The 22,659-nt window shown below is 32.4% G+C and overlaps 4 protein-coding genes across 17 annotated transcripts in view; 2 read left to right on the top strand and 2 right to left on the bottom strand.

Moving 5' to 3' along the window:
- Nucleotides 1–1,885, bottom strand: part of LOC105671981 (Myosin-7a binding protein) — a 36,219-nt gene extending 34,334 nt beyond the window's left edge. The window contains exons 1-2 of one of the 3 annotated variants that reach the window (XM_067354444.1): nt 1,724–1,885; nt 109–165 (exon numbers count right to left, since the gene is read on the bottom strand). In XM_067354444.1, coding sequence (XP_067210545.1) covers nt 109–165; nt 1,724–1,776 — 110 coding nt within the window. In that variant the 5' untranslated portion in view covers nt 1,777–1,885. The remainder of the gene's footprint in view (nt 1–108; nt 166–1,723) is intronic. The other 2 variants (XM_012366567.2, XM_012366568.2) reach the window with 2 other exon arrangements.
- The window catches only part of HisT (Histamine transporter), a 59,088-nt gene extending 42,865 nt beyond the window's left edge, over nt 1–16,223 (top strand). For 6 of the 12 annotated variants that reach the window (XM_067355960.1, XM_012366580.2, XM_067355921.1 and 3 more), the window contains 7 exons: nt 8,715–8,936; nt 9,530–9,754; nt 11,786–11,939; nt 12,266–12,474; nt 12,694–12,797; nt 13,004–13,114; nt 13,314–16,223. In XM_067355960.1, coding sequence (XP_067212061.1) covers nt 8,715–8,936; nt 9,530–9,754; nt 11,786–11,939; nt 12,266–12,474; nt 12,694–12,797; nt 13,004–13,114; nt 13,314–13,575 — 1,287 coding nt within the window. In that variant the 3' untranslated portion in view covers nt 13,576–16,223. Of the gene's footprint in view, nt 1–3,027; nt 4,252–5,908; nt 6,328–7,630; nt 7,832–8,714; nt 8,937–9,529; nt 9,755–11,785; nt 11,940–12,265; nt 12,475–12,693; nt 12,798–13,003; nt 13,115–13,313 lie in introns of those variants that run through there. The other 6 variants (XM_067356011.1, XM_067356106.1, XM_067356148.1 and 3 more) reach the window with 4 other exon arrangements.
- A 131-nt stretch (nt 16,224–16,354) lies between these two features.
- bai (Transmembrane emp24 domain-containing protein bai) lies at nt 16,355–19,117 on the bottom strand. Its single transcript, XM_012366600.2, has 5 exons — nt 18,809–19,117; nt 18,431–18,560; nt 18,147–18,217; nt 16,977–17,103; nt 16,355–16,756 (listed from the first exon to the last, which is right to left on the bottom strand). Exons 1-5 carry the CDS (start codon nt 18,986–18,988, stop codon nt 16,635–16,637), a joined length of 630 nt encoding a protein of 209 aa, XP_012222023.1. The 5' UTR covers nt 18,989–19,117; the 3' UTR covers nt 16,355–16,634.
- Nucleotides 19,118–19,312: 195 nt separating this feature from the next.
- Nucleotides 19,313–21,647, top strand: Srp14 (signal recognition particle 14). The gene is made up of 4 exons (XM_012366601.2): nt 19,313–19,485; nt 19,561–19,633; nt 19,969–20,081; nt 20,151–21,647. The coding sequence occupies exons 1-4, from the start codon at nt 19,462–19,464 to the stop codon at nt 20,265–20,267; spliced, it is 327 nt and encodes a 108-aa protein (XP_012222024.1). The 5' UTR covers nt 19,313–19,461; the 3' UTR covers nt 20,268–21,647.
- Nucleotides 21,648–22,659: the final 1,012 nt, after the last annotated feature.

The following is a 22,659-nucleotide window of genomic DNA, read 5'->3' as shown; positions in this document are numbered from 1 at the left end:
AGCAAATAATCCAGCATTGTGCGGCAAAAGAATGGTAAAGAATCATACAGGATTACAAGAAAAATTAGAATCAATTTACAATCTTTAGAATTTTTAAAATGGACTTACCTCGATATAAGGCCGAAATACAGACAAATTCCAGAAGCCACTCCGACTGCTAGTAAGCTGGTGGGCGAAATTATCATATTTCCTTTTTTGCTTATATAGATATATGATTCACGAACTATCGAGTCAACTCAGAAAACGCGAATATATATCCTCAATGAAATGAGATAAAGGACGATTTCTCTTCGAAGCTTCCCGTTCTTCCCTTCGAGCAATCTTTTTAAAAGCCCGGAAATATTTTGATGCGACTGGAATCACGCACTTCGGTCGACTGTTGATTGTGCTTTTCACGATATGATACATATAAGCTATCGATATAATCGATGTCAATCATTTGATATAACGCGGAGTGCGCGGAAATATTCTCGAGCGATTAGCATCGTCACGACGCATTGCCAGGCGCAGGCAAGGACATGCTCCGAAAGATCTTGTCATTTCACCTGAACTCCAATTTATCATACGCGAGTGTTTGTCGAGAATATGCTGTCTTCGCGAATTGCAATCTATCTCTGTCACGTGTTAAATTCAACAATTAATAGCAATATATATTTTTTATTGAATAATTTTATACTTAACTCGGTTAACATTTTTAATAATAATCGCGTACAATTAATACAATTAAAATTTAATCTTTAATTTTGTTAAGGTCATTAGTAAGCCAAAGGATGCTTTTATCTTATGTAACAATTGTCAAGTGACTGAATATAAACGCGAATTATCTTCGTGGATTCGATAATTCGTGAATTATATATCTATTTTAATGTAGATTTTTTTCATGTTAGATTATAATATATAATTCTTTTTGACACTTTACATTTTAAAACCTTCTGCAATAATCTAGAAAAAATAAATTAAAGGAGATTAGTAGATATTTCAGTGAAATTAAATCATTTTTTATATCATGTATATTTTTATGTAAAAATATTGAAATACTAAAGTGTTGAATTAGAATCGTTAGCTTATCTTACTTCTTATTTATAGAATATATAAATCTTTTTGACGTTAAAAGTTATTGGATGCATATGTGCCGTTAGAATGCAAGGCGCAGATAAGCGCTTTCCTGCTTTATATCTAAATGTGCAAGTCTATTTTTAAGGAGAACACCATTACTGTATTCGATTTTTATCGATTTGGCATGACCTTTGGACTGAATAGCTCTTGGTCATAAAAATATCTTCTTTCGATTATTTATCAAGTTCAAGAATTCAAGAAATTCAAGAGATTAAAATACTTGAAAAAATTAAAAAACAAATTTATTACGATTTTGAATTACGCGTTATTTATAATATTTTGCTCCATTTATTTTTGGTATCTTATGCTGCACTTCGAAAATTGAATATTCCGGATCGGATCTCTCTGATTATTGTCTGATTAATATTATAATTATTCATGTTTCTTTATAATATTCAATGTTATCAAGAAAGTGAGAGTTACAGAAGCAAAGAGTAATTTATTTTCTTCAAACTTTTTTCATATCGAGTTAATATAAGCCTATTCTTTGTATACACATGTGAAATTGTGTAGCAAAATTAACAGTTTCTAATTAAATTTTAGAATAAGAAAGTATCTAATCAATTTTTATTCAATTATTATTAGTGAGAAGTTTTCTCAACTTTACCACAAATGTTGCAAAACGCTTAATGTAAGTTTCGCTTTTCTGAGTTCTAGCATCTTCCTATTCACAACGTCGGACTTGCACTTTCACTTTATTCCCGCAAAGTCTTTTCTCGCGCCCATTTGTCTGTCCCACGAAAGAGAAGGAAGAATATCCTCTATTGTAGCGACATGAAAGCGCAATCGCTTTTTCCCGCACGAGTGGTCTCGCAAGAGTGTATTACACTCGCGTTTCACGCATATCCGTTCTACGTTCGCGATAAGGTTCAACTGATTGTGAGATCAAGTTCCGCGGTTGGGCATGTGACTGTACCACGAGTGAAGAGATCTCGCCTTCGGATCGCATGATGCATGACACTGCTTCATCGTTACGTGCGAAGCACGTGAATTACAGCGACGCATTTCCACCTGTTGAGGCCTCAAAATGCAGCACCGTTTATACAACTTAAATATTACAGTTATTTCTGTATATATTAATTCTCAATCTCTACTAATCACACGTGCAGTAATATTTATATTAATATTTTTTGTATAAAATATACAATAAAAGAGCAATACAACAATTGAAATAAAAGAATCGGATTATAATGTTTTCGGTTCTATCGTCGATTATTTAATGTAAAAAAATATGCTGGTTATCCATGAACGATTTATGTTGTTTATCAAATTTCTTTTACTAAAACGAAATTGCTTGCCGAATGTCTAGTCATTTGTCATTGATAAATAAATATTATCGATAAAATGAATACGTGTCATGGCATTGAACATGTTGAAGGCTTTTGTATTTTTCAACACTGTTACGTTTCGCATAAATATAAATTTTTAAGTAATGTATGGACACCAGTTTTTATGCTTGGGTTTTTGTTTCTCTTTTTACAAAAAAAAAAATTTTTAATTTTTCTTACTAAAAAACTTAATAATTTAAGTTTCTTACTATTACTAAATACTTTTACTATTACTAATACTATTACTAAATAATTCAAGAGCTTAATTCAAAGTATTTTGGATCCAATTTAAAAAGCTAAATATTAAGTTTATAATAATATTTGACGGCAGAATTAGATACATTGTTAGCTTGATTAAATATGAGAAATTACGAAGAAACTTAAATTATTAAACTTTAATTATTAATTTAATAATTTAAGTTTCTTCGTAATTTCTCATATTTAATCAAGCCAACAATGTATCTAATTCTGCCGTAAAATATTATAAACTTAATATTTAGGTTTTTAAATTGAGCTCCAAAATACTTTATATTAAGCTCTTGAATATTTATTTCACCGTATGTCTAGTGACAGTATGTCTGAAACAGAGATATGCAATTATCACATCATGTCGTATTTTCACTAATGTGTAAATAAATAACATAAGATTAATCGTCTAATAGCAGTATTGCTTACATAACTGCCATTTTACTTTCAATATCTATGCGCTATTTGTGCCGGTTGAATTGTTGAGACGTAAATGATGTTTTTGACATGTTATATCGTGAGGATATTGTGTATCGCATTATTTATTGTTAACAGTTTTTTCAATTTGAGTTCACGTGATTGTATCTCAGAACGATTATTTTGGTGGAGATGCCTCGCTGCTAAAAGAAATTACAATTCTTAGCTATTTATTCAATGCTTTATTTCTTTCATTAAAAATGTTTTGCGTAGTAATAAAAAACATGTTTTTAATGTTATTTTTTCACTTATAAATAAGTAAGAATCACAATATTAATTATTGTCAAGGCTTTGCTATTCGATTAATTACGTAATTATCTGCACGAACTTTTGCGTGGTGAAAACGCGTTACATTTTAAATGGACAAACCTCAGAATAAAAAGCGAATTATCATATTAATTATATAAATGCATTTCTCTCGTTACGGAAATGGTCAGTTTTTTAATCATCGCTTAGAAACTATTAAATATAGAATAAAATGTAATATAATATAAAATTTTTTTTGTATATAGTTATCTCCCGTAGACGTAAGTAGGCGTGTCTCGTTAACATATTCGAAATAGTTGTGTTTTCTCAGGATACTGTAAATGTTTCTTGGTATGTAATACTAATTTTGTGATAGAGAGCGATAAAGAATCACGTGACTCTACTATCTACGCTAAATGAAATCATGTTTGCCGGGTTATTGGTTGTTTGGCTCGTGAGAACTTTAGTCCGCGTTCACATTTCGCAAACGTAACTTCGCTGATTTTATTAAAACGAACACCTCAAAATGGAAAAGATCATTCTTTTCACAGACTGTAGCTTGTGAACACACGTGGCACGCCGCTTTGGTTGATCAAGGAGAAAACGATACTCAGTCGCAAAGTGTCAGCAGATTGATAAATAGTTATCGCCGTCTGAATCAATTTTGCACTTCACGGTATTTCTGTCGTGAAATTCCAGCCGGTTTAACTCGATTGAATTTATGTCTCGCGTGTTTGTGGTGATCAAAAGCGGAAAAAAATAGAATCTAGTTGTAGTAATGGAAGAGATCCGAAAACTTCCTGAAGAGTTCGATCTTCTCTCGTCGACTCCTCGGCAGGTAAGAAGAAAAGCGTGAACTGAAAAATCAATAGACTTTTATGTGCGTTCAACAATAATACAGGGATTATTAGAAACATTAATAAAATGGATTTAACGCTTATGTTTCTGCTTTCTAATGATGGATTTTGAAATCGATATAGAAGAAATCTTTATATTGTTAAATTACAAATACAATTTTATCATAAATCTTTAATTTATATCTATCCTATAAATTATGTCACACAAATGATTAAAGTCATAATATAATACGAAATATATGCATATAAAATAATAACAGATATCGCAGAAACATAAGAGAAGTAAAATCTATTTTTTAAAGAGCTCACCACTTTCCTACAGATTTTTCCCAGCAGTAAAGTGTTTTTATCTTAAGCGTTGCTTATAATGTTGTATTTACGAGCGGTTCCAAGTTATTAAGCATAAAACAAGACTGTCGCTTGTATACTTTCGTGTAATTCGAAGCGATGACTCTAGCTCACGTTTCACGCTATTTTACGTGGCTGCATGCGGCTGATAAGACAGTAATTATGCTCGTAGTGTTTTTCGCTCGCTGTGGCTTGTCTAGTGTTAAAAAAAAGCTGTGCGAAAAATTATGTTCCGCATGCAATTGGGAGGGTATTAAATAAATCGATTATATTATTTTTGTTAACTTCTGTTTAACTAGAGCCACAATGAAATACTAACCGTTGCAAATTATTACATATTAATCAATTACATATTATCATTACATATTAATCAATACATTCTCATTAATTTTTAAGTTAATTAAACTGAATATAGATAAATCGGCCAAAATGTTTTGATGTTTGCAAACGCTATTCGGTATTTGATCGTGACTTTGTTTTGTTAGTTTTATGATGTTTTCGCGTTAAAGAAATCTATCCCGATCGGGAAGAATCTGGGTCATCGGAAAGTAACGATAAAAGCTTGGAAATTTATATGTTTATTTCTTTAGAAATTTTTCCGAGACTGTACATTTTTTTATAGTGTTTTATAGTTATCTATCTGCGTACATGTAAAATCAGTACCTGTTGATAGAATGTTTATCTAATAACGTAATAATTAGCTATGTCGCATTTTCTTTTACTCTTTTTTACAGGAAATTTAGTGCATGATAAAAATGTTATCATATCAAGCTTATCCTGAATCTGTTCGCTAAATTAATTGAAAAAGAAAAAGTGTTGTTGTTGCATTCGTCGAATAATTCATCGCAGTGCAATTATAATGTAAATTAGACAAATAGCTGGTGGCATGCATCACGTAACAGTTCATTACTTTACGATAATTATAGGAGACAAGAAATTCTTTTCTAAAACAAACATTTTCACATCTATATATAATTCCGAAATGATCAACATGTTTATATAGAAACCATTTCTATCAACATTAATTAAAATTCACAGGAATTTAATAAATTTTCACAATATTAGACACAATTACAAGAAGACAAAAACTTTACCAACTTTAAATGCTTCAACAATTTTTATTTCACGCGTCACTGTCGCGTGGCAAAATTGCAGTGGCAGGAAAATATGTCTGAATTGCAAAACGTGGCCTATCGCTCGCAGTAACTTTACAAAAATGCGGATCCACAAAGTATCCACCGGAGTGTCCGCAGTTGACAATGACAGTCCGGATAGTCGGCGATTCCGTCGAGCACTCGTGAACGACTAGCATTGCGACGGCGCATTCGTCAACGATATCGCCATTGATAGGTGCGCGCGTAGCCTGCCTATACAGACAACACACGTACCTGTGTGCGTAAATATTTTTACGTACGATTACGCGACGCGGGTGACGGGGAGAGAACGATGAATACAGACGGTTTAGTCGAGTGGAAGGATGGGCACTCTCGCGAATCCGCGATACACTTTAGTTCATGTCCGGCGCTTCGCGAGAGCGCGAGCTGCTCCGTTATCATCGTCATCGTGATGCCGGCACCGAGCCGTGACGGACCAATGTAACATCCGCTGTAACACCTAGGAAGACGTTCGCGAACGCGCAACAGGACATTAGTGATGGACATCCCGATGCGGGAGGGATTGTGATTTTGGCGGGACCGTTATTTATCCTGGTAAAGTTATCGGAAAATTATCCTTTTAATTTATCTCGTAATAAAGAGGTGTGCGGTATACGCGTTTCTGTGTAAAATAATTGTTTTAGATTCAATATTCTCGACTATCTCAATTGAATTTACATATTTATAATTTTTCACGAGGGCTAAAATATCGCCCGCGCGCAGAGAATTTGACACAAAAATGTTATCGAGAAGAGTTCCATCGATGTTCATTAATAGATTCTATTTCTGAGTGTTTGAATATGATTGATTTCATTCTTCTATTTGTGTTCGGCTCATATTGGCCTTTATTATTTTTATAATTTTCAATTAACGTGCCTTTATTATAAATTGTTTAATAGATCATTAATAGAAATTAATACTCGACTATGATGTGACAAAATATTTTAATATTTAATTCATTCTTTATTGTAAATATTAATACATATGAAAATATTAAATTATGCCGGTGAATACTTGAGTATTATGTTGCTGAATATATAAAGACATTTTATATATGCATATGTTTAAGTAACATTTACTATTCAAATCTATATTCCATGAACAAGTAATTTGATTATACGTTAGGCTTTTTCATAAAACAATATTTATCCATTAGAAGCTAATTGCAATTTACTTATGAAGTTTCGCAAAAAATTAACAAGCCGCAGATATCTTTCGTCGAATCAATCTACTTATTTGCCATGACGATATTCAAATATAAATTGCATTGCATGGTCAACATGCATAAATATTAATCTTATCAATCCTCGACATTTAATCCTCGATTAGCAACGCGACCAATTTCCAAACATAGCTTTAATGTGAAATTATAGTTGTCCACAAGTTTGGATTCAGCGTTCTGAATGTACGTATTGTTTTCTACACATGTTTTTACACATTTATATCTTCAGCAACTCGTTCAAAACAATATTGATATCGTCAGATGCGCGTCCAAGATATACAAAGATCATGCATATGCATGATTCTCGTGGGACGTTCAAAGCAGCTTATTTTAGATTGCAAAGTCTTAATTATTGATATCGTACATTCTGTACACAAAGTTTCTCGCAAAGCCGCAGTGAAATTCTAGATTAACGTTTGAAATATAATTTCTCAGACATTTGTCGATACAACGTTTAATAAACGCATTAGATGCACATTAAGAATAGTGATTTAAAATATCGTGTTTATTGAAATGTTGATGCTTTTATCGAAATATTGACGCGCTCATTAAAAATAGAGGTTTATAATATCGCTTTCATCGAAGTATTGATGCCTGAAAGGTACATTCGAAGATAGACGTTTGTTTGGATTTTAGGAAGTAAAGCGGTGTCAACGAGAGAGAAAGGATCTTGGTTCGTCTCTTGACAATACTTCTGCTCGATTTAATAAATCTCGTTAATATTACGTATTAAACATGTTGGTTACGGAGTCGGAACAGACGCAGACGTCTGACAAAATGGGAAAAACCTCCGGCGATTGCGTAAAGCCTATTGAGGATGGCGTGCAACCAACGCAGGTGAATAATTTTGTTGTCAATCTAGTCACGATAGTTACGGAAACAAGACACAGCTGCAAACTTTGAACATTATTGAAAATTAACGAAATAGTCATCGCTTCGAATTTACTATCTTTAACATTATGCAAATTTTAAATCATTAGCTAGAGAATAATTATATAAAATTTGACCTTTAAGCTTTCATTTTTAAGAACTACATTTTCGAAAGATAAATGGATTTTTATAATGACATTACGAGATTCGAGGGAGAATGAAAGTCTATATAATCCGATTTAATATCACTTTTATCGCCATTAGCGCGTACCAGTATGTACATAATACAGCGTCACTTTTATGACTAATAAAGTACAGCGTGGTAAGTGGAAATTAAGGAAAAAAAGAATTTATAGGTATCTATAATTTTATTATTCGTTAACGTTTGACAAAAAATATTACAGAGTCAATGAGTAAAATATAAATAGAAAAATAGAAAATAAAAATTTTTGGCTTGAGATCCTCCTGCTATTCCATCGATTAGAAAATAAAAATTCAGTATATATTGTGTTACAATCTTTTAGTTATATTCTTTATTTCATATTTCTTTGTATATTAAATTATCTAAATTATAGTAAATTATTTTCTAAATTAGGAAATAAAAAGCTGGAAGCTATATTAATTCTGTAGCCAGTGCTATCTCAAAATAAAAAAACAAGATAAATTCAATTTCTTAATGTTTCCTAATTTTCACTTACGTCAGTATATTTATAGAAAGTTAGCATAACTTTCTTAGTTTCCGTTCTTTCGTTAATAAACGAGAAGCTCACAATAGCAAATCACGTAGTGATGTACAATATTTATATTTTTGATGAGCGAGAAATCAACAGATCGAAAATATTATTCGCAGAGCCTGGAGACGAAGGTTTACACGAGGCGATGGCTGATCTTAGTCATCTTCGTGCTGTACAGCGCGAGCAACGCCATGCAATGGATTCAATACAGTATTATAGCGAATATTGTAACGCGGTATTATCGTGTTACAAGTTTCCTAGTGGACATGACAAGCATGATATATATGATAACGTATATACCATTAATATTTCCGGCTAGTTATCTGCTCGATAAGTTTGTAAGTATTTTTTAACAAGTGGAACAAAGTAGTGAAAATTGTTTTTTCGAATAGCGAAACGCGATATCTTAAAAATATTCTAAAAATCGTTCCAAAATTGTTCTCGTAGATACAAATTCTTTTCGCTTGAAAAATTTTCAAAATATTTCGGCTTTATTCAAATATTTGATTAGCAAGCAGCTATATAATAATTTTCCAAATATTTGACTTCTCGATTTGCGTATTGTTCCAAGTACGATAATATATTATTGCGGCAAATAAAGATTACATAATTTATTATAACTTGTAATACGTGTATGACGTGTATGTGTGACGTCTCTTATCTAATCGTCATCAAACAATAAAATATCGTTTTACATAAAATTCACAGTTATGTGTTTATTATCGAATAAATGAAACTAAATAGACGAGATAGTTTGGATTTTGTCACGACGATATCCAGGAAGTGCGATTCGCAAAAGTTACCGCGATCTCTTTCGAAAGTCACCTTTCAAGTAATCGTTAAAGGAAATATTTTACTAGCCGTAATCGCGAAAATTTCTGCTTGTTAATTTTTGTATAAATAAACGATTGGGGGATGGGGATAATTTTAGGGTCTCAGGTACGCCGCGCTTTTCGGAGCGTTAGGAACTGTCCTCGGTTCCTGGGTAAAGGTATTCAGCGTGAGCACTGATCGCTTCTGGATTACATTCATCGGCCAAAGTTTGGTGGCAATCAGCCAGACCTTCATTCTATCCGTTCCAGCCCGGCTAGCTGCGGTGTGGTTCGGACCTGATCAAGTTAGCAGCGCCTGCAGCATCGGTGTCTTCGGCAATCAGGTAGATATAGAAATATGTAAATAAATATCGTGCGATAATAATATTTTATTTTATTTTAATGTGCATTGAAAGCTTCTACCTTGAGACTTTTTAATTAATTTTTTTATTATGTCTTTATATTAATTTTTTATTATTTTATCGTCTCTGAAAATTTTTATCAATATTTGAACATCGAAAAATAAAATAGAAATAAATTAAATGGAAATAATCGTCATGTTTGATTAGTTTTCGAATTGTGTAAGAATTTAATATTAGACTCTCTTCTTATCTTTGTGCAAATATGATCGTGAAACATACGCTAGAATTGTTATACTAGAAAAGATATCACTTGTCTACAACGTGTTAATTTCACGAAGTAAAAAGAAGACTTGTTAATCTGCACAATAAAATCGTTCTAATTACACGCAGATCAAAAGTGAGCGATAAAGTATCATCGACGTAATCTAATGATGAGTCGAATAAACGTACTCGAAGATATCTGTTTACTTGAATATTAAATTTCTTATATATCTTTTTCCTCATTCTACATAAATTACGAGATAATTAATTATTATTTGAAATAATCATAATATCCTTGTTAATCCCATCTCTTTTGTTATAAATTAATAACTTCCTCATTCACCGCATATCTGCACGCAACAATTTACATTTAATTAAACGTAATTTAATTTTAAACAATTTTAATCAAAAAGTCAGAAAGTTGAAAATTCCCAGGAATTTTCCAGCTGATTTATTATTACTTTTATTTCTTTCCTTTATTTCCGTTCTGTTTTCCGGTGTCTGCTGTTATCATAAGGTATATATAAGCTCTCTCGTTCAGATAAGTAGATTCAATTGAACTTAATCTAATTCTATGTAATCTTTCAATTGATAAGTCATCGATCTAAAAATTTCTGACAGCTTTCACGCAAGTTTTTCCTCTCGAGATGAACGCGCGCTATTATTTTATAGGGCTGCATTCAGAAACTACACTCTGGGTGAAAGTCTTTGTCTATTATCTATAGTATACGCAACGTAGTTTCTGAACGCACCCTAGAATTATTATATAGCATTCTCCATGACGTCAAACGTCAATGTGAGTGCTATCACGTATTTTAAGAGCGCACGACATTGAGAAGACACTCGATTGTCATATATAGTGACACGTGTCGGTGCGCGTGCAAACAATGAGACCTCGCGCGCGGAACAACGGAAGTGGCAGTCTGGAGTATTTCGGTAATCGACGAAGGGTGCTTGAAGAGATCTAAATTGCGACGTGATTAGGTGGGAAACCGAGCCGAAGTGGACACCCACGATTAATTTCACTACTTACAAGCGACAGACGGTCGTGTTGCGGGGGGGCGGACGGATGGGAGGAAGGGACAGGGGGCTCACCCTACGTCGCGAGGGATTCAATTGATCCAAGGTGCAGACGCGGCCGCGCTATCATGTTATCAATGTTGCGCTCATACTTTATCGGAGATTCCGTCATGCCTTAATTGCACCGATTTTGCAATCGATAAAAGCTTCAATTTGCGATGCGCGCTTGGCAGCCGTGATCGCGTTATAGTTGCGGGTCGATCGTATTAGAAATTAAAAATTGTCAGAAGAAAGGCATGAGATTTGCATCGTTTTTTTTTTTTTTTTATTTTAATTATTTATATTTCGTATTGAAATACATGTTTTGCAGCTTATTTGTTGGAAAAGTAGATAGATGTAGTATTTTTAGGATATAATACGCAGTTCCAATGTACATCACGTACATCCACTTCACTTGATTCATACGTGTAAACCACTTGTTTGAACAAGTGGAATTGGAAATAAAAATGTTCCATTTCGATGACGATGGAGTCTGGAAAAATATAGCGAATTATGTTCTGAAATATACGATCGCCGTATTTCAGGAGAGGCATGTGTTGTATGTATTGGAAAAATCTGCGAGGGAGAATTTACATAGCAAATACGTTTTTTTTTGTATGCTTTCTTGCGATTAGGTAAAATCGCAAGAAATGATTTTTTTTACAGCATTTACGTTTTGGCTTTCTATTGTAGCTCGGTATAGCTATCGGTTTCCTATTTCCGCCGATGTTAGTGCCCAGCTACGATGAGAACGTATGCGACGACAACTGCGTCGGAGATGGGTTGCGATTAATGTTTTACATCGTCGCAGCTTTCACCACGCTCGTGTTAATCCTCATATTTCTCTGTATGTATAATTTCTGTCTATCGAGTAGCTTTAGAGTCCGTCAATAAAATCCCTAGACTGAAGGATAAAAAAATACTTGACTTACAATCGACGACGTTTAACGATTCGAGGATTATTCGCCAAAGAGAAAAGAAAAATTAAAATGAAAAGAAATAAATCATTCTACATAAAGAATTTTATATACACCATTTCACATAAAAATATATTTTGATTAAACGATGTAACAATCGTCTTCATAGATTTACGAAGTACGTTTTATTTTTTCAGTTTGGGATTTTATTGTCAAGCCGCATTATTTTTTCACTTAACAGATCGCTAATTTATAGTTTTCAAATCGGCACCACCTTTACCACCTAGCCCCGCTCAAGCGGTGCAAAGGGAGAACACTGAGAACAACGAAAACTTCTTTCAGTCTATCAAGAGGCTATTCACCAATATCGGCTACCTGTTGCTTTTACTTAGTTACGGTATCAATGTTGGCATTTTTTACGCCATAAGTACCCTCTTGAATCAAATTGTTCTCGAGCATTTTCCGGTGAGTACATTCCCCTGCCACTTGTAAATACTCGCTTTTTGATTTGTGATTTTAATTTCGAATTTTATTTTTATTCCAATTGTGCACGTCACTAATGTCGGATATCTTAAAAATTCGCATCTTGTCTCTTATACAGATTATTCAGACAATAATTAAATTTTTGTAAATATAAAATTATATATTTTTTGTGAGAGGAAATAACGATATTTTGCTCTTCAGAAACACGAAAAGGATGCCGGTCGGATTGGCTTAGCGATTGTTTGCGCCGGGATGCTGGGCTCGGTTGTATGCGGCATTGTGTTGGACAAAACACACAAATTCAAGTGAGTGATAAAATATTATAATTATTCTACAAAATCCTGTATTTTGTTCTAATATTATTTAACGAAACCATTGTGACAAAGCGATAAATTGATTTCTAATTTTGATTTTGCTTTATTAATGTAAAATGTATTATCAAATTGCACGTTTTAATTCAATTGAAACAAACGTACGCGATTTAAGACACGAGAAATTTATAATTTTACAGAGAAACGACGTTGGGAGTCTACCTATGTTCTTTCGTGGGAATGATCATCTTCACTTTTACACTGGCCAGCGGCAAAATATACGTCATCTATATGACAGCTGGTCTCTTGGGGTAAAACTCGATCATCACTTTTTCTATAAATGCATCAAATTTATTTAGAGCGCTCGATGCTCGACGTCAAACTTTGCAAAAAAGTTTCTTTTCTCGAAAGTCATTATCTCTTGCTTAAAAATTTGCGCAATCGACTTTCGACATCTTATTCAGACAGATTATCGTCCCGATTTGGAACTATCTCGAAATTTATTTTTAGCTTCTTTATGACTGGTTATTTGCCGGTCGGCTTTGAGTTCGCTGCAGAGCTCACGTACCCGGAGCCAGAAGGAACGGCGGCGGGTCTGCTGAACGCAGTAGTTCAGATCTTCGGCATCGCCTTCACGACGCTCTACGGTTACCTGTTCGGCGTGTGGGGTGATTTTTGGGCGAACATTGCGCTGTGCATCACCCTCGCGCTCGGCGCCTTCATCACGATTATTATACCCAACGACCTAAGGCGCCAGAACGCCAAGGCTTGACAATCTGGACGTTGATTAGCGTAACGAGCATCGATAAGTGGATCATACTGAGCTTTTACAGGTATATGAGTTTCTACAGGTATGAACGATTTCCACTATTATCCATTCCCGCCTAGAGTCTGATTGAGACTTGATATATTCCGAGCGTGCACGCACCATGCGTGTCAAAAATAGAGCGTGATATATATACTATATATTTCTGAATGTTTTTCTGTAACAAAGTTCAGTGGTGTTCAAATAAGGGCCCTAAATAATAGCTGAATATTATAATACAAAAAGGTTGCTTCTAGAATTTGAGATTTTGTCTTTGACGGAAAATTAAATTAAGACTTGAAATTATTAAAATTGAGATCAAATTAAGATTTGATCTAAGATGTTTAAGATGTTGAAAAAACTAGAAAGCTGTGTCAAATAATGACCTAATTTTTATGAAAATGTTGACGACTGATCTTCTATGGAAAGATTGATGGCCAAATTAAAGAATCTATAGTAGAAAATGAAGGGTACTAAATCTTCTAAAAGAATTGCCGATATATGGCGAGGGAGAAAACGATATATGTATATCTAATATTTATTTATGTTCTTCGTTGTTTAAATATAATGAAAACAAAATGTTCTATTTTAGACCAGTACAAATGAGAAAGAGGGAAAGAGAGATTGCTGATAAATTTTTGTCTTCGATCCTGTTATTGTTAGTTGGTCTTCTCATTTTAGGCTAGTGATAAAACGGTGTTTGCAGCAATTTAGACAGTGTTTAGACAACGATAGGATAGTGTTATGCAGTAATTAATTAACTCTGCGAAAGAAAAGATAAATGATGAATAAATTGTCACAGAATAATATTCTTGAAAAATATATAAAAATTAATTTTGTAAAGCAACAAAATCTCTGTGATAGCAAACTAACTTTTTTTGTTGGTTTTTCAATTTTTATTCTTTTCTATTTCCATATCTTTCTATTGATTTATTTTAATTTTGATAAATAGTAATTGTGACAAGTATTTTTGATAACATGTCAGAGAAAAGCGAATTTATTGCAAAATAAAATATGTTAAAATGAATTTCTTGCTGCATAATATCTATTTACAATACGTAAATGACGAGCTTGTGTGTTGTACAAACTTATTAGTAAAAAAATTATATTTCCGCGCAGATATAACGACAGAACGTAAATAATCGTTAAAAATGATAAACGTAATGACAGTGGCAGTTCTATTAACTTTATTGCGATAATAAATGTTACATTAATATGTAATAAATAGAAATGAGTATAATAAAGATAAATACGAATTTCATCTTGAATGTTGCGACATTAATTATTATTGATTGTTGGTTGTTTTAGTAATTGTTACATTAAAATGATAGTTATAAATAACAAATGTAATATTGCAATTGACATGATATGTAATTTTATTGTCGCAAATTTAGAATTTTGGTGTTCGTCGTACAATCCGACAGCAATACACAATGTAAACTCCATTTTTAATTCCACGATTATTCATCTTGTGATAAAGAATCAATTACACACAGAAAAATATCATTCTATTGCTAAAAAAAGTAATTACTCGGCTTACTTTTCTTTTTTTAAGTAACAATTATCTTTAATAAAGAATATTTTCTTGATAATAGTCTTAAAATATACCCATCACAAATTTTTGATAAACTCATTATCATATACTCAAAAGAAGTAGTTATTTTTTGGTGAAGAATATTATAAAATTGTATCGAAGAAAAGTCAGATTTGGTTAATTTAATAAGCAAATAGAATTCTTTTTCTAATTTAATATTCTTGATTGAAGTATTAAACTTAGGCTGCGTTCCGAAATTCACTGCCAGTACTGAAAATCTATAATATACGTAACGTAAACTGCAGCTTTTCAGTACTGGCAGTGAATTTCGGAACACAGCCTTACTGGGATCAAAATATATTTTGAATAAATTTGATGCTTATGATGAACTTACGATAGATTTGCGTATATATGAACTTATAAAATACTTAAAACAAGCAATATTTACTTAAATACAGTATGTATTTTTCTGTGTGTAGTTAGATTTATGTATTCAAATAAAAACCAGTTACGTGCAAAGCTATTGTCCTATTCTGCGTATTGCTGAAGGACAAAAGTTTCATTATGTAATACATAGCTATTTACCTTGCTGATTAGCCATGTCATACGTTTACAGACAATAAACTCACACATAAGTACAACACGTTGCGTCTTAAAGAAAAAGTCATCAGGTAGCAATAAGAGTTCCGCTGCGAGTGTAAAATCGCACCTTAGAACATCTGTGATCATCTCATGTGCCATTAATTTAATTTCTGATTCTAAAAAGTATAAGAGCATTTACTACGTTACCTAATGTTAGATATTTATTCATGTACGATGTAATGTTATTGTACATGTAATGTTATTGTACATGTAATGTTATTTTTCAAAGGCCGTACGAGCGAATAGCGTTCCGTACGTTTTACTAGCGATCGTGATTACATTAATCTAAACTTATTCATACACAATTCAAGGTATTCGCCTTGGAAGGAAACAGCGACAAATAAATTTGTCTTCCAATGGTGTTTCTTCATTATATATTTTTTAGGCCATTTATTGTTCTCATAAGATGTTCTATTTTATAAATAAAATGTTAAAACGATGACGTGTTCTTCACTTCGTACATTAGTTGAACTGTGCAGTGCAAAAATTTGCTTTACTTTCGCTTTATTTTTTAGGCAAATAGCTAATTTACAGTTAGGTATTTATAAATAACAGAAATTAAGATAAATATACAGTATTATTTAATCAATATTTTATTTAAGAAATTTATTTTACAATACATATTTGTTTAAATAGTGGGTTTCATATTTTCCTGTTAGCGACATGTATATGCAGCATGTGGTGAGATGATAAGAAATTGCATTTTACATTGATTAATCATGTGACAGCATGACTGTGACTTTTTACATATTGCGAACTTTTTTTATGATGAATATAAAACTTTTTTAAATTCTAACACAAAGTTAGAAGTAACAAAAACCAAAAACGTATCTAAACGTATCTGTTGTATTTACTCTATAAGTTTCTTCATCCTGAAGAAACGTCGGAAGTAGAAGAGTTGCCAAGTGGATAAACCGAAAACGATGCAGATCGAAAATAAACTGAAGTATAATACGCGGGTATTTGTGGCCTCTGAAATAAAAAAATCCCCCGTCATTCATTAGATATCGAGTGTTATCAGTATCATGAAACATTCCATAATTATGAGAAAGCATTGCAGTTTGTTTGGAATTTGAAAAGTATAATTTAAAATTAAATAATCAATATTTTTAATTGAACAACAGTCATATCATTAACATAAAAGTAATAGCAATAAGTAATAAGAAATGTTTTCAAATATTTTTTCTTTTACCATTTGTATCTCTCATTTCTTCCTCGTTTTTGCGCATTCTGGCAAAGTCTTGCACTATCGCCTCAGACAAGTCTTCCAATCGTTTCAATTCCACTTCGACTGGTTTTAACTTGGCTGCTTCGCCGATCTGTTAGTTAACGTAAAAAATGATGATTTTCAAGGAAACCAGTGACATAATCAATATAAATATATAAATCTTAGCGTTCTTGTTAATATTGCGACCGATCAATCGAAAAAAATACATTTACTGCAAAAACCTAAAATGAAACCAAAAATACATAATTTATATGCGTGTGTTCTGTATAAAGCTAAAGAAAATATTCTGGGATAATGTAATGTACAGGGCCAATTGCAATAGTTTTAACTTTTTGAGCGGTAAAATATGATAGTCATCTAACTACATGACAAGCTTGTTATCAAAATTTCAAGTCGAATATAAGTACTATATCAGAAATTACACAATTAGTTGCTAAAAACTATTTAAATAATACCAAATATTTTATTCCATACAAACTCAAAATTTTTTGAAAAAGAATATAAATAGAAAAAAAATGTTTTAGTTTAAAAAATATTATACGATTAAATTAATGTTTTAAATTTATTTTTAATATTGTTAAAGAAAATATGAAATACGGAAATATTCGGTATTAGCTTATGTCACTATTAAACCAATGGATATGCCATTAACATATTTAAAAAAATGTATCTAATAATGAAAAAAGATATTAGAATTTGTAATAATTTCTTGATAAACAGAGGTCCAAAAATTCATTCTGAAATATAAGTATTTAAAAAAATATGATAAATTTGAATTGTAAATATAGAATAACTAGTTGATTATCGCGTTCGTGTAGATAAACTAATAATTCTTCGTTAATGGAATATCTGCGTGATAAAACCACATGCATAAATTATCAAAATTATACTATCTAACAACTCAATTCTAAGCTAGCTGCCGTGTTGTATTCAATGGTCAGTTTGTGATAAAACACATGCTAGTGAGAACACAATATTGAAACCTCTACTTTACCAACTGCACCGCGGAAACAAGTCACATATAAAAAAGTAGATAAAAGAATATCAGAAAATTATTCTCCTAGTGATGCAGGATAGGTATAAAATTTGTAAGAAATATAATTATTTTTTATAGTATATGACATGTAAACTTACGCCTTCATAACTTTTTGCTTCAATACCGCGTTTCATAACCAGCATAACTTCCTGCCTCACACCACGTTGATCTGAAATCATTTCTATATAAAATCTGGCAAGAGTAATTCTTTGAAAATTATATATTACTATAATACTATCTCTCTTTTATATTTTATAAACTTTTAGAATTCTACAAACATGTAATTGTTTGTATATCTGTCCTATTTTCATCTAATTAAATCACATTACAGAAAAATTTCAAAAAAACTTAATGATTAAATTTAAAAAATAAATATACATACGGTTTGGAACATGTGAAATAAAGCATATCTCGAAAGTGTCATAAGTTTCAGTTACAAAGGAGAATTTCAACAGTTTTCCATGAGGAATATCATCCTTCTGGGACAATATGTGTCCTTTGGAATCTTGAATCTGCAAATAATAAAGTCGATTATTTATATTTATTAGTATTTAAGAAACCAATATTATTTTATTAATTATGTTATATTAATATTATATAACAGCATTATCATATTAATGTTTAAAGAAGTAAAAATCCTGTAACAGCTGTGATCACATGAAGTTAATGTAACCTATACAACAGTCTAACCTATTTCTGCAGGAGTGCTTGCAAAGGATGAATGAAAACTTATTTCTGTGGGTGATCAGGATCTACTCACCACGTAATCTGTCTTCTGTCCTAGTGCCTCAGACACTTCGTATTCGCCTGTGACAAGCACGTTCGCGTGGACCTCTTCTTTCAGACATTTATGATTGCTGGGCTCCAGATAAAACATTATAGCTTGAGCTTGACCGATCACAAAGATCGTGAGAAGTATTTTAAGGTGAGCGTGGTCCATCTTGTTTGTGATGATCTGGAAAGAGTGCGAAACGTATCACTATCACATTCAGCGGCTAGAAAACATCAGTCAACATCACGATGAGGTGGATGAGGTGGCAGCCATTAGTCACTAAATACTCACTAAACTCAGAGAGGAAAACGATTTTGCAAAAGAGACCGCATAAAAAAAGTAAAAATTTTTGTATATTTCTGTCAAAACGTTAAAATTTTTCTAAAAAGATTCTTATTATTATAAAATATAATATACTGCTCCAAAAAATTTTTAACATTTATTATATTATACGTAAAAAATTTGGAAAACTGACGGCTGACTTTTGACGAGTGCACCATCTTCTAAAAGTTTCGCATAGTCGATGGTTTTGTCAACATGAGCAAGAAGTGCGGCTGTATTTCCTAACCTCATCTAACCTCTCGGTGGACGAAACTACGTTTGACGTGTTCTGGCATTTGACATATGCTACCGTTGTCAGAATGGTCCTACTGGAGAATGACGCAGTAATTTAACGATTTTGTGGATTATTTTCTCATGCGTAGAAAAAAAAGAGTCTAACTGACGAATTTTTATTGCAGTTCTTAGCGGAGCTAACCAAACTCTTTGACAAGTCGCGTCTTTCTGGTGCAGTGTCACTCACCATCAAGAGATGTGAGTATTCCTCGTTTGTATTCTTTAGTCCTAAAATCCAAAAACAAAAATTCCAATAAAGAAAATTTTTATTCTGTCGAAAATGCAAGTATAGTGCACTGCTTCGAATTTTTAATGTTTACGAATGAAATAAATTACTAATTAACTTAATTGGAAAACATTTATAGCTATATTGAATTACAAATGTTTAACAAAAAATAAAGGAAATCGAATAATATAAGAAAAGAGTAAAAAATAAATACACAAATAATTTAATGCTTTTTTCAAATAATAAAAGTATTTATGCATATTCTTTCTTTTGTTGTACTTGCATTAAGAAATTTTGTTCTTTGCAGTTAATGGACATAACAAACCATTGCCTAGGAAAGGCAGGCCACCACTACCGACTCCTACGGAGTATCTTTGTTTAGTTCGGGCATCTTTTCGCAATAAAAAGATTGCCACTGTTGTATGTATCTATTGAATGATAGAAGACAACTTGCTTGTACGCTTCTAAAATACAACTTTCGTTTTCTAGATTCATTCCAAAGATGTGAACAAATTCCAACAGGCGTATTGGAATCTCTTAAAGACGAATGTAAGTGGACTGAAAAAGCTGAAGAAGGCGAAATCTGCAAAGGCGAAGGTTCACTGACCCAGCGAGATCTAACTGCCTGGCAGTTGTTTATTTCTTTATTATTAACTTTTTCATACTGTCTTCGTCATATATATTTATCGACACTTATCTACCGTATGAGAAAGGGAAGCGCATTTTATGCAACATTTTGTATAGACTGATGTACAAAAGGTTAATAATACTGTTATAAAAGTGCACATACGCGCAATCACATTACATGCGCACCTTCATAAATTTGTGCAATGATAATAAAGCAATAAGGAATAATTATTCGATTCGAATTCAGAAAAGAGTGTCGAGATGAAATATTTGGTAATTGTTGCATATAAAATTCAAATCAAATTCTCCATTAATTTTGTTTTTATTCTTGTATTATTTTGATATATAAGAATATGTTGTACATTTTGATAATTCATTATTCTATACATATATTCTTTTCTACTTTTTTTACAATAGATAACTTTTTCTATAAATTTCTTTAAAGCACATTGCTCGTCAGTTTTGTCGCTTATTGCATTTTCCAAGATACTTTTAAATTATCAAGAAGGGAAAATAATCTTTATTGTTTCCTCTTGGATCTGCGAGCAATAGAATCAAATGGCTTGAATAATACTTCGAGATATATCGCCCCTTTAATCGTTTGTCACAGAAACGTTGTTTCGAGTGACGCGAAGTCTTTGTCCCCGTTCTGCGAGATTTATGACGCTGGACTTTCGGGCTGCTGCAAAAATATCTGATCGATTTATCGCTCGTCTTCCGCCGGCCAAATAAATCTTTCCAAACGACGATTCGCGAATGTGATTACCTAATCTTCGTGTGTGTGCGAACAGTTTATTTTGACAGTATCGTGAATTATACTTTACAGATTTGTGAAAGCGGGGGTGATCGCGGCAATTCGTACCTATATTTTAGATTTGTTACATTTCGGAATTTGGCTTGCGTCATTCGCGGAGCAAACAGCTTGTATACCGAGTTTTTTTTTATCGCGGATCCTAAACTTTTTTAAAGTTTGAAGTCATAATGTTGAATTTTATTCTTCCATGACATTAATATTATTTCGGTATGTTATTTAGTTCGATTTTATTTTTCACACTGTGAATTGCGTTTTTTTCGTCTTAAAGTAATGCGACGGTCCGCGCGCGGTGTTACATTTTGTGAATAAACTTTGGCACTCGATCCGCACGCGGACCATTGTGCAAAATCCTGGGGGGCTGCCAGTGTAATATCTGATGTAACGTAATTTATTGTTGTATACATTACGGCCGCGAATAAACAAACGTGGATGAATCGTCTTCGAATGATGGTCTTCCATCGCGTCCGTTTTGCTCGTCGAGAAAATTACGAGATTTACGTGACAGAGAATTGATATTTTCAGAAACAATAAAAGGATTTACTTCATTTTGTTTCTTTACACTGTCATGCGCGAAGAGCGAAATATGTCGTAAGTTGATGCTAAGAGATGTCTGCAAAATATATTTCCTCTCAAATTCGTGCAATTTTCTCAATAAATATTGAAGATATCTCTTATATATTTGTCACTGAAAATTAAATTTTATATATGATATCACGAATAATGTGGAACGCACGGATGAATTGGTATGACAGGCAGATTTAAGTATCGATTTATATTCGAGGAAAAAATCCTCAATGCCCGTGCCTTGACACAATTGTCCAGCTCCAGAATGCGAACCATGTATCATTCTAAGAATATCGTTCTTAAAATTTCACATTTTTTTTCGGCCACGCATCAGGCTTAAAAGCAAGGTTTCTGATTATAAACAGAACACGCGCCCATCAATTGAAGTAAATTGATCGGCACAGAAGAAAAAAATAATTCAAAACACCGGGTTTTCAATAAGCAAAATTGAACAAATGACATTTTATCGAAAATGAAGAATGTATCTTCGGTCACTCAAAAAAATGATCTTGCAATAATAGCTAAAATTTTCTAGGTGTAAAAAATTAACTAAAACAGATAAATGATTAGCAACTGTTGTGATATTGCATATGTAATTACTTAATCAGTTTAGATGACAGAAACAGAATATATATCTGTATTGTTTGTGAACTTTAAAAAGAAAGTTTCTCTAAAGCGCCTATCTATATAAGATCAATCACGTGTTAGATCATGCAATGAATAACATTTAGCAATGGTACCTAAATTTTTCAGAAGCTATTGCTAGAACATTACTGCTATAAATTCTATATGTGACAAACAATGTTTTCACAGATACGAAAAATAGCGATACATTCTTGTTGCGATATCTAGAAATCTAACTACATCAGCGAAATATTTTTTTGAGTGGTCAATTTTACCTATTCGGAAATCGAAAAATATTATTTAATTTTATTTCTAGGTTTGACTTTGCAACGTAATTCAATTCTGAATTTTTGTCACTCAATTCCTTCG

This window comes from Linepithema humile, chromosome 1 (assembly GCF_040581485.1).
Source record: "Linepithema humile isolate Giens D197 chromosome 1, Lhum_UNIL_v1.0, whole genome shotgun sequence".
Classification (NCBI taxonomy): domain Eukaryota; kingdom Metazoa; phylum Arthropoda; class Insecta; order Hymenoptera; family Formicidae; genus Linepithema; species Linepithema humile.
The sequence above is the reverse complement of the archived record's forward strand: the minus strand, read 5'-3'. Positions and strand labels throughout refer to the sequence as shown.

What these genes read in the sequence shown, in the direction of transcription:
- bai (XM_012366600.2), bottom strand. Translation starts at nt 18,988, where the DNA reads ATGGACCACGCTCACCTTAAAATACTTCTCACGATCTTTGTGATCGGT. An exon ending in GACAGAAGACAGATTACGTG is followed by an intron (nt 18,561 to 18,808) that starts GTGAGTAGATCC and finishes TATTATTTGCAG; the next exon opens with ATTCAAGATTCCAAAGGACA. An exon ending in AGAAATGAGAGATACAAATG is followed by an intron (nt 16,757 to 16,976) that starts GTAAAAGAAAAA and finishes TTTTTATTTCAG; the next exon opens with AGGCCACAAATACCCGCGTA.
- Srp14 (XM_012366601.2), top strand. Translation starts at nt 19,462, where the DNA reads ATGGTCCTACTGGAGAATGACGCA. An exon ending in GTCACTCACCATCAAGAGAT is followed by an intron (nt 19,634 to 19,968) that starts GTGAGTATTCCT and finishes TGTTCTTTGCAG; the next exon opens with TTAATGGACATAACAAACCA. An exon ending in ATAAAAAGATTGCCACTGTT is followed by an intron (nt 20,082 to 20,150) that starts GTATGTATCTAT and finishes TTCGTTTTCTAG; the next exon opens with ATTCATTCCAAAGATGTGAA.